The 12493-nt window shown below is 34.8% G+C and overlaps 1 protein-coding gene and 1 pseudogene across 1 annotated transcript; both read left to right on the top strand.

The window, feature by feature from the left end:
• The first annotated feature begins 407 nt into the window (after window positions 1-407).
• On the top strand, window positions 408-3549 carry LOC134260193 (uncharacterized). Its single transcript, XM_062742785.1, has 6 exons — window positions 408-726; window positions 969-1265; window positions 1528-1680; window positions 2325-2349; window positions 2467-2541; window positions 3199-3549. Exons 1-6 carry the CDS (start codon window positions 432-434, stop codon window positions 3203-3205), a joined length of 852 nt encoding a protein of 283 aa, XP_062598769.1. The 5' UTR covers window positions 408-431; the 3' UTR covers window positions 3206-3549.
• Window positions 3550-6823: 3274 nt separating this feature from the next.
• On the top strand, window positions 6824-12136 carry LOC134260204 (uncharacterized; annotated as a pseudogene).
• The last annotated feature ends 357 nt before the right edge of the window (window positions 12137-12493 follow it).

Raw genomic sequence — 12493 nt, forward strand, 5'->3', positions numbered from 1 at the left:
TAAAGATTGTTTTAAATATTAAGAAAAATTTAGTGTGTAAAGTGTAATTATTGAGATCCAACATAGGGTAGCATGCCTTTAACCCTAAGAAATTTTTTTCAAAGCCTATGAAGTAAACGAATGTTTGATTTGGCTACATTTAAAATGAAAAAAAAACCAACATTTAAATCATATTTAATCTAGATCAAACTGCAGATTATATTCTATTTGTATATACAAAAGTGTGCTCTTCGATTAAAAAATAGACAATTGTTCTAGAATTAAAATGCAAAAAAAAAATGTTATCTACTATATATCGAATACTACTACAGCTACATGTATCTATGCCTTGCTTAAATGATATATTTTCTTAAAATAGTATTATTTATTAGAATGTTTGTTATACTGCAGCTATCCCATCATCAATCCCCAGTATATACGCCTACTACGGCATGCAACTTGATTCTTACAACAATAGATACACAAGGCAAATTTATGAGGGCAGTTTAATGAAATTCAGATGTTATTTGTATCGACTGGGGGATCCGCCGATTACATGGACATGGTATTGTGGGGATGAAGTGATGAAAAACGTAACATTTTCAAGCGACCGTTCGTATACGTACATGAACTTCACTGCGACGTGGAAGCACGACAGAAAACCTTGCTATTGCAGAGCAAAATCACGTTCTACTGTTTTATTCTACGACGAAACTTCTGAAGATCGTTACCAGATGCGTGTTTATCGTGAGGATACTGAATTTGCAGAACTTAATACTTATTATTTGAAAATATCTTAATTTTTTCTATGTATCATAATTTATTTTAAAATCTTATTTTTTTTCTCAACAGTTTTGTATTCTCAAATATTTTTAACTGTTATTAAGTATAAAATTTTGAAATATACACACTTCAAAAGCTAACATTGTGTAAAAATGATGTCTATATGTATTATTATGTGTGATGTGTGATATGTTTACTTTTGCAAGATTCACCAAGGACACGACCATTTATTTATTCTTTGTCGTCTACAACTGTACAGAGCGGTGAGTACATTAACATTAAGTGCAATCTCGAAACACTAGGATACCCACAAATATCCTGGAGATGGATCTGTGATGGCCAGCCTCCCGTGAACGGAGTGGACATCGGGACAGAAACTTACTTTCAACTCAAAGCGTCTGAAAGACACAATGGGAAGGTTTGCAGATGTAGAGGAATATCCTCCTCATCTTCCTTCTACACGTACGACGAGGTATCGAACCCTGTGAAGATCACCGTTTTAAGTAAGATTAATTTAGCTTTTCAATTGATTTTTTTACCTAGTTCTTGTATCAATAAAATATCACAAGGCTAGTTTTTATCATTTTCTGTCTGTATAAGGAGATTTTTCTAAGCTCATGGACAAAAGACCTTATAAAGGTAGCAAAAAAGGCGTTTTTTGAAACAAAGAAATGAGTCATTTGTTGTCTATTTCTTTTCCAAAACATTATTCCAAACGAGCCGAATATTATAATACAATTATAATTAAGTTTTGAATTTGTTTAGCTAAAACCGAGGAAGAACCTCACTGCGTATCACCTGCAGCTTTTGGAACAACTACTGGGGTATTGGTGGTCATTATATTAGCGTTAGTCACCACCCTTGTATTACAGTACATCAGGGTGAAAAAAGGAGGTATCTGCCCCTGTGAAAATATTGGTGAGGTTTTTAAGAGAGAGCAATTACAATTTAGAACAAAATTAATATTTTTTCTAAATTTTATCGCAAGAAATATTTTGGTTCGTATTTTTTCTTTAATGTATAATTTAAGTTTACTTTTATGAAAGTTTTGACTTTGTGTTACTTTGATTTACTCTGCAGCTAAAAATTTACATAGGCGCTCCCCATGTAACTCTGTAAATGACGAAAGATAAGTATATACAGGTCTTCCCTCTGTATACCATATACTTATCTTTCGTCGTTTACAGAATTAAACTGGGAGCGCCTATGCTTTATTATAGAACTCTTTGAAGATACTGAGCTTAAATATTTCTTAAAATAAATATCATTTCTGTGATATTTTTTAAATCATTTTTAAATATACAAGTGAAATTTCCTTTTAATAAAGGAAAAGTGCTTGTATTTATATAAACAAGAAAACAAAACGATCTAAAAATCAATGTAAAAACTTTCATACTACGGTGAACTATAATAAAGTAAAGGCTACTCATACTTTTCTTGTTAAGGATAGAACACATACGTTCTTAAATATAAACGAGTTGAAAAAGTAATGAACAAACTACCGTTTCTTCGAAACATGTGAGAAACTGAAGCATTGAAATTTATTTAACGATGAATTTCAGGAAAGACAGTAGAAGAAAAAACAAGGTATGTTTACTTTAATCTGCTTGCCTTTTGGTACTCAAAATTCTTAAAAGACAATTTTAATACTGTATTTATTATTTAAGTGAATTGATTTCTGCAAAACATTTCCTTTACTTTTAGTGAAAACAGCAGTGAACATAATCCTACATATATCAACGATCAATCCTACGAAGTACTGCAAATTAACAGAGAGAGGTAATATTCTATTCGCGACATTGGGTTATGGAATAAAACACAATTGAGTTATACAGATATGTATTTTTAAAGCATTATAGAGACGGATTAAATTATGATATCTTAATTTATGATTGACTATTACGAAGTAAAAGCACAAGGATGAGTTATTATAAACTCAAGATCCAAAAGAAGTTGTTTTCCTGAAAACATTTCTTTATCATAACAATTTTTATTTAAATATATATAACCTTTTTTACGTAGAACGTGTTATATTCCTTACGATGAATTAAAACAGTAATTTCTTTCGTATTTCACTAATTATCAATATTCCATTTCCAACGAACTTTTCTCTCATTGAAATTTTTTTTAATCTTAATTCATAGATTGTATTTTTGTTCACATTAACAGACTGAACAATAAATTTGTTTACATTCAATACATGCTTTCAGTTCTCCCATTTAATCATATTACACAATGAATACATTTTTTCTTTAGTAAATACTAATACAAGATCATTTCAAAAGGCTGCAAAAATATACGACATCCATGTATCATATGAATCTTCACTGTGAAATCTTTATATACAAAGATACCAAAGGGGAGGGGATGGAGGAGGATAAACACAGAATTGTTGTTTCTTAATTATTGAAAGAAACTTTGTATTCTTTTTTTCAGACTTTAGACAACATTCCTCTAACTGAAATTGATTTGCACTGGTTTTATGGTTCTCCATTGAATGTTAATTTTTCTTCAGTCCCTTGGATTTCAGAAGATTATGGTACTTCAGCTGTGATATATTTTTCTTGACATTTCTATTTTATAAAGTAAATTGGTCCAATGTTAGCATATTTTTACTCTGTGGTCAATTTTGAAAATCATGCTTTGTGTACAGACAACTAACATGAAAAACATCAATCATTTTTACTATGTGTTCAGTGATGTCACAAGAGTATGCTGATAAAGCATATTTTGTTTATAATATTGATGGTGATATTTGTTTTTAAAAAGTTTGCTACTAATTCATATCAGAATATATCTATTAATAATATGTAAAAAAAAAAAAAAAAAAAAAAAAAAAAACCACACACACAAAAAAAAAAAAAGTTTATGCTCAATGTTGTAAATAAACTATGTTATGAATTTCATAAAACTGTTTAAACACGTTCCATTTCAATTAGTACTTGATAGAAGTAAAGAAAGATCTGCAATTTGATAGGATTACACGTCAACGATGTAATAAATACACATACTGTTGCAATGAATCACATTAGTTTCCCAAAGAAAATATAATTTTAAGTATTCTGGCGCAAGAGTCAAAGAAAAATACAAAACAACATAAGCATTTTTTAAGTTGTCTAAGTCACTCAGTCGCCCATTATGTGATAACATATATTTACATTTCCAGTATCTCTCTTCGAGAGATCGGGAGGCCCGGGTTCGATTCTCGTTCGCGGCGAACAAACCTAATACGTAAAAATAGGTAGCGACTGTTCCTTCACCAAGCGCTCGGCTTCAGCTTCACCCCTACTAATGTGTTCGGAACCTTTCATTTTTCGGTGTTCTGCAAATTATAAAACTCGATGAGTTCAGAGTAACTCTGACAGTGGTTCTGACGAGAGTTAGCGATACTTCAGCGAGATAGGGTAAATTATTCACGGAAATGTGGCTAGGAAGTGACTAGCACGTGGAGACTTGGTAAACAGAAAAGTTATGTTGCGTTTTAGTTTTCACCACCCTATAATATCATTCTGTAGAAATGTACTTCAGTAGATCTCTCTTGAATTCATTCAAGTTTAAATTATTTTTCAGTATTCTCTATGATACAATTTTCTGCTGTCATGAATTAAAATATCTTTTTGGACAAATATTTTGCATAGGAACCGGGAGTATATTTTTTGGCGTCAGATTAGCAAATGGGGCACCAATGTGACTTTAACTGACAAATCAGATGAATGAGAATTGCATTATGGGTTACTATACGAATACTACAGGAATTTTATGCTTGATAAATTCCTTTGTTGTACTATCGGTGAATACAATTGCCAGGTAGATTCCCTGGCCAACACACGTGATCACGAGTATAGTAATGTAAAAAAATGTTTTGTTCATTTAAATGCATACGAGAAGCTACTCGTTTTCCTTACCCTTGAAGTGCTGGTGTTTTGAACTTGACACTAACTACGTACACATTTTACTAAACACGTTTTTCTCTAATAAACAACAAATTAAAAACACCCGTGATATTTTTCATATTTTCTAATGTTTGCATTTTGTTCATAAAAACATTTTTTTTATTTTGCACTACATTGACATGATCATAAATTGACCTGAACCACGTGTTCGAAGTGTAAACATGTATTTGTCGTAAACGTATTCAATCAACAATTGGTCAAACAAAGGTTTGTCAGTGTAGTTGATATTAGACATTTTTTACCAGCGTATCTGTCGCTAGTGAGCTGTAATTTTCGCAGTTAACTCTAAGATGTATTAATTGGTATTTAACATCCCCCCTTAAGCCACCAATTCCTGTTGAAAATCATGAAAGTCTTTCAGAGAGGTGTAGAAACACATTTTCACAGGACATGTTTTCAGAAGAAACAGACTATAGCAATTTCCTGTTTACTGCCAATTGTATTTATATAACCGGATCTACCCTATAACCTATGAATAGATAAACTTAAACCACTTGTCTTGAATTTAAATCACAATAACATTAGTAGGGGTGAGCTTGGCACGATAAAGAACCCTCACTGCTCAATGGCTCTGAGTGCCGAGTATAGGTCTAAATTTGAAGCCCTTCACCGGCATCGGTGACGTCTCCATATGAGTGAAAAATTCTCGAGAGGGAGGGACGTTAAACAATATACAATCAATCATATAATCTTTGTCCGAGATAAAATTACAAAATTGTAAATGTACTTTATTTACCCATCAATGTATTGGCGCGGTTCCAAAAAAAACCCACGTGCAGGGCGGAACAAACAGCTAGACAGAAGCAGGGCTTGGAGCACGTGGATTGGTAGAATCAAAGCATGTAAACATAAGGAATAATTTTCAGATTTTTCAATTTCATGACGATGATCAATCAATTGGCTTGCGTGATAATTTTATGCATAAACGCCTTTTGTCCATGTGGTGTGTTTGTTGTTTATTGTACTTTCATTTGAAAGAAATGAATGGATTTAGAGTAGAAAACGATAAGATTGCAGAGTAGTCTTGAACGCTTTAAAATTACTGTATTACGTCTAACCACAAGATTTCTTCACAGAAGAACTCTAAGATGGATATTAAAATGATGCTTGAGTTTTTATTAACAATAACTATGTGGTTTTCGGAGACCAGGTCTCTAGAAATGCTGAAGTTGTCCGTCTGTTACGCTTTTGGGTACTCATCTCAATGAATTCTCAGTGAATTGCAGAATGGGTGTACTTAACGCCTTATTTCGGATCTTTTTACGACTACTCTCTCAAGCTTTAAATGCAAAATGTATTACAGAATTTGTCCAAATTTTATGCATGTAAAGAAGAAAACACATGCTGAGGCCTTCAACTCGACATTTAGATACATCGATGACGTACTGTCAATTAAGATATACGAGGGCTGTTCAATAAATAGTGTCCTCGGTGCTCAGAAAGAAGCAAAAGACGCTTTTCAATGATTTAGTCTTAATAATTTAACTTAATATTCTCTTTCAATTAAAACGCATGTCGATAAAAATTTTTATTCAATTCTGATTCTCATTTTTGAGTATGACCCTTAGTATACTGGGAAATGTCAGATCTTATGATTTCCTAGACTAGTTTCTTCGTTCTGAAAGGTGTTTTTTCAAGTTTGGAAAATGAAACAAGATAAACGGCAAAAGATCTGACGAATATTGTTAGTGTGAAAAAAATTCACTTTCTGTTTATCCCAAAAACTCCTTTACTCTTCAGGGAGTGCTGGTTTGGACGCTGTCGTGAAGAAATTCATGGATTCCTGATTCTGGTTCCTTCCTCTCATTAACCTTTCGATTTTTTTTGCAAAAAAGATTGCTTTTTAGAATCTTCCAGAAATTAAACTGCCTCCCCGAATACGAATTTTAACAACAAATAAATGAATAATAAAGTTTGTATGTTCTTAATACTTTTTTAATCCAACGTATATATTTTCTCTGGATTGTGCTGGATTTACAGCCCGATTAAATGTGACATTTTGAATATATTGTTGCAAATTTTGCCCGTAGCAAATTTATCAAAAAAGTTTGTATCTGGTGAATTACAATTAGTAATTTTTTGTTTGTTATTTACTCTAACGAGCGGAAATGCCTCCCAAAAATAAGACTAAGCGGAATTGCAGAATTGCATACTGAGAGACAACGAGGGGAAAGCATCAAGGTCAAAGAGGTCAAGACAAGAGCGACCAGCGGTAGCGATAGAGGTTGACGATAATCATACAGTACAGGAACCTGGTCCTTCAGGAAGCATTGCCGCCAAAGGGAATATAGTTGGTGCCAGAAAGTCAAACTCTCCTCCACTGGCCCCAGCACCTGTGCCTGCTTTGGCCATTGAATCTCAATCAGGTACAAGCATTGGTTATGAGAATCAATATGTAGATAGCATTCATTCACTATTGGCTAGCAATGTCTCTAACTCGTTGAAGTCTAAAATCATTAGTTCAGCATACATAGAGATTAGTTTGTTGCTTGATAACACTTCCCTGACAGAATCTTCAGAGAAAAAAATATATTTTAATGAAAAAGGGGGGTTGGTCACAAGAGAGGTTGTTAAACCTAGCAATAAGATTCAAAATATCAGTAGATGGACGGATGCATTCTTAGTTTACTCTAGCATTTATGCTTCAGCCCACCCAGAATCTTATCAGGGTTTGCTGAAATATTTACATGGGATAAGACTCGGGGCATCAAGATGTGGGGAGGGGGATTTGGGATGGAAAAAATATGACGAGTAGTTTCGACTTCGCCGCAGTATCGATCCCACCATAGATTGGTCTAATGTAGACTATGAGTTATGGTTGATGTTTATGTCATCATCCCCACAATCTAAACTAACAATTAAACCAAACCGCCCAGCCTGCAACAAGTGCTATAATTTCAACTTCAAGGGTCATTGTGACAGACCTTCTTGCCAGTACATGCACAAGTGCATAAAATGTTCTGGGAGTCATCCATTATATTTGTGCCCTCAATCTAATTATGTTGGGAAGTCCACAAGTTACCCAAGGGGACCACTGCAGGGGCAACCCCAAGTTAGACCCTTTATGTCACACCCAACCCAAACCCCAAGACCACAAAGGTATATGGGCCCTAGGAAATTCCCCTATATCCCCTAAATATCCAGACAAATATGCTGCTAATTATATAAAAAATGGGTTTTCAAAAGGTTTTGAAATAAATTATACAGGCCCAAGGTGTCATGTGTTTTCAAAAAATCTTAAGTCTGCAAGTGAACACCATGATGAGTTGATGGAAAAGATAAGTAAGGAAATAAAGCTTGGCCGAATCATGGGTCCTTTTGATCAGCTTCCAATTTCTAACCTCCATATTTCACCAGTTGGCATTGTCCCTAAATCTGATGGAGGGTGGGGAATGATTACCCATTTATCCTATCCCAGTTCCCAGGGGATCAACGACTTTATAGACCCAGATTTATGTACAGTGCAGTATGCATCTTTTGATGGTGTAGTCAATATGATTGCAAATTTGGGAAGGGGCGCATTGATAGGTAAGATGGATATTAAAAGTGCTTTTCGTTTAGTTCCAATCCATCCAGGGGATTTTGACTTGTTAGGTTTCTCTGTAGATGGATTATATTACATAGATAAATGCCTCCCCATGGGTTGTTTCATTAGTTGCAAAATTTGGGAAACATTTGCAACTTTTCTACACTGGCTTGCTCAGTTCAAGTCTGGATTGAATACATCAGATCATTATTTAGACGATTTCCTTTTTGCAGGTAGGTCTGGTAGTGATGAATGTGAAATTCTAATGTCTACTTTTAGTAACTTAGCTGGGGATATAGGGGTACCACTAGCCCATGAGAAAACTTCTGGTCCAACGACAAAGTTAATATTTCTAGGTTTTGAAATTGATACATTAGAGATGACAATTAAGATCCCAGAAGCTAAGTTAGAAATCCTGAAGAGTCTGATTGAAAATTTTTTAGATAGGGAAAAAGTTACACTGCAAGAAATGCAGTCTTTAGTTGGAATGCTCAATTTTTTCTCAAAGGCAATCAGATCTAGTAGAGCTTTTATTCAAAGAATGTATGATCCATTTAGTGGAGTTTTCAAGCCACATCATCATATAAGATTATCAGTAGGAATTAAAAGTGACCTTAGAATGTGGCTGGTGTTCTTGAACCATTTCAATGGGGTTGCATATTTTCCTAATACTGTATGGGAAGATTCTAGCATTTTACAGTTATTTACAGATAGTGCAGGTTCAGGTCATTAAGTTTGTGGGGGTTACTTTAGTGGAAGTTGGTTTTTTCTTCAATGGCCAAAACATTGGAACAACCAAGAAATTTTGAGAGACATGACTTTTCTTAAGCTCATACCAGTAGTTTTAGCAATAGAGATATGGGGACCTAGGTTGTTACATAAAAAAGTTCAGTTTCATGTTGATAACCTTTCATTAGTTAGTGTCATCAATACCCAATCTTCCAAGTCCAAAAAGAGTGATGGAATTGGTAAGACATTTGGTTCTTAGGCTGATGATCAACAATGTTATATTTAGGGCAAATCACATTAGTAGCTTGGATAACAAAATTGCAGATTCTATTTCTCGCAAACAGGGGTTCCGCTTCAAGACGTTAGCACCAGAGGCAAGCACCAGACCAGACCCTCTTCCAGTAGAATTAGTCAACATTATTTACAGATTCAAATGAATAAATTGCTAGATGCTTCAATCTCTGAAAACACTAAGACAGCATACGAAACAGGACAAAATTCATTTTATAATTTTCGGAAAGAATTTGGGTACGAAATTTCATGGCCCCCACCTCTTAGGGATGTTGTTCACTTTGTTGCTTAACTGTCACTTAAGAAGTGTTCCTATGCTACGGCAAAATCTTATCTATCTTCTATTAGTTTTCAATGCAAAATCCACAATTGGGTTGATGAAACAAAGAATTTTCTGGTTGTAAAGGTTCTTGAGGGTATGAGAAGAACTGGTAGGTCTGCAGATGCAAGGCTACCTATAACCTTGCAGTTGCTTACTAAAGTTGTTAGGGTTTTACCGAGCATTTGTAGCGATAGTTATGAAACAAAATTGTTCAGAGCTGCTTATATGTTAGCCTTCTTTGGTTTTCTCAGAATAGGGGAATTCATATTGTCTAGTGGTAATAGTGTTCATACAATTTTACAAGTGACTGATGTTCAATTTGAAGCTAATTACTCCAAGGTTTTTGTACACATAAGAATGTCAAAATGTGATCAGGATAGAAAGGGGGTTTCTTTAGCCATTGATAAAAGTGAGGGAATCCTGTGTCCAGTAGCAAGTTTGATAGATTATCTTGCAGTAAGACCAAAAATTAAAGGGCCATTATTTATCCACTGTGGAAAAAATCCCCTTGCCAGATATCAGTTCTCTTCGGTTTTGAAAAAATCACTTCAGGTTTTGGGGGTTCAGGGACATTATAGGGCCCATTCATTTCGTATCAGGGCAGCCACTGCAGCATTTGAAGCGGGGTGTTCACAAGATGTCATAATGGAAGCAGGGCGTTGGAAGTCTAGGGCAAACAAATCATACATAAGATGTCCTATTAGGCAGATGTTGGGGGCAAATAAGTTGTAATTTTGTAAATATTACAAGAATTATTCAAATTATTGCATAAATTTGTAGAGGTCCCTGAAGTTAAAGTCTGGTATGTGGGCTCCTCTATTATTAAGAATGCAATGATGGCATCAGTATGCAGACCGGGGGGAACAAATCTTGGATTGGATAGATTGAAAAAAATATCTGGTGGCAGGGATATTCAGGTTTGAATTTTTTGGGACTTAAAAGAAAGCTCTTTTTTCTGACAGAATATGAGGAATCCCCAGACTTTTTGGTTATTCACTGTGGGGCAAACGATTTAGGATCAATTGATCTGTATACTCTCATTGAGAAAATTAAATCCCATCTAAAGATTATTAAGACTCGCTTTCCACATTCTACACTTGTTTGGTCACAGATGCTGCCACGAAATAAATGGAGGTACTCGGGGGACAATTAAGCAATGGAGCGATCCCGTCTTAAGGCCAATAGGGTAGCTGCTTCATTAGTTTTAGAGTTGGGGGTTGTTACATAAAGTACCCTGATTTATTGAAAAACATATCACAATTTCTGTTGCCAGATGGAGTACACCTCAATGATCTAGAAAATAAACTCTTTCTAAATAATATCCGAGGGGGGTCAGAATTTTTCCTGTCAAAGCAAGGCAATGTGTATCCTTAAACAAAACATAAAGAACATTGGTCCGTGGGGGCTTTTTTGTCAGTTGCTTGGGTGCTCCCCCATGTGTGGGATGACTGCGAACTCTCCTTCGGTTGTTCGCTGTCATGTGGCGTTTGCGCACACCAAAGCAACTGAGGCCTACATAAACTTTGTATTGTGAATTTTCACCATTGAACTGTGAAGGGGGTTGAAGTGTTGAACCATTTTATATGTAAAATATTTGCTGATATGTTGATATAATTTGTTTTGTGCTTGAATTGTGCATATAACTAATTACACTTAAATAAGTAACCTTAAATAAGTAACCACCCGCGGTTTACCCGGGGTGGTCATTTTTGAACATATGACTTGTTTGTGTTGATGAATTTTGTTGAATTTGTGTGGGTTTGCCCAAAAGTTGTGTGTATTAATTGGCATCCCACAAATTACTATGCCACGGCCAATGTTCGCGAAAATAAAGGTTAAAACAAACATTTTGTTGTCATTTCCCTGTATAAATAATATCTTCTATTTTATGTATATAAAATCAGATGACTTTATTTTACGGGAAAAGGTATAAATTTTTTGGTCGGGATCGGCCTGCGGCCTTGGGTATATATAAGTCGGAAAGCTCGTGATCAACATTCTTTTCATCAACTTGCTGGATACAGAGTAGGTTGAATATTTCTTTGTCAAGTTTTTTCATAATATTTGTAAGAAATTTTTTGCATCTGTCTTAAATATCCCACCCACCCATTCCCATAATTTGGAGTTTAAATGATTGCATATTTGGTTCTTGGTGCTGGCTTTTTCTTTGTATTTTACAGAATCTGTTGCACTGGATGTCATCTTCGTGAAATGTCGTGGCATAACCTGTACAGGAGTGGCGTTTGCGCACACCAAAGCAACTGAGGCCTACATAAACTTTGTATTGTGAATTTTCACCATTGAACTGTGAAGGGGGTTGAAGTGTTGAACCATTTTATATGTAAAATATTTGCTGATATGTTGATATAATTTGTTTTGTGCTTGAATTGTGCATATAACTAATTACACTTAGATAAATAACCACCCGCGGTTTACCCGGGGTGGTCATTTTTGAACATATGACTTGTTTGTGTTGATGAATTTTGTTGAATTTGTGTGGGTTTGCCCAAAAGTTGTGTGTATTAATTGGCATCCCACAAATTACTATGCCACGGCCAATGTTCGCGAAAATAAAGGTTAAAACAAACATTTTGTTGTCATTTCCCTGTATAAATAAACATCAAAGGATCATAAGTTAATAAGAAGGTCACCACGAGTCCCAAACAAGATGTACAGAGTATACACAGTGACCAGTAAGTAAATGTCAATCAAGTTCCAGCAGCCAATGATGGACCTTCATGCACTTGATTGACAGGGCTATTCAGACCAGGTATTTTTGAAGGCGGTGCTTAAAATCTCTACCTTTAACACAACATTACTAGAGCAAAAATAAAACTACTGTTCAAAGGAGAACAATAGACAAACATGTGCTGACTATGTATAAAGTCAGAAAAAAAGTGGGCGTCCTCA

The sequence above is a fragment of the Saccostrea cucullata genome, unplaced genomic scaffold, assembly GCF_032062105.1.
Source record: "Saccostrea cucullata isolate Sc308-1 unplaced genomic scaffold, CSIRO_AGI_Scuc_v1 ctg15423, whole genome shotgun sequence".
NCBI lineage: Eukaryota > Metazoa > Mollusca > Bivalvia > Ostreida > Ostreidae > Saccostrea > Saccostrea cuccullata.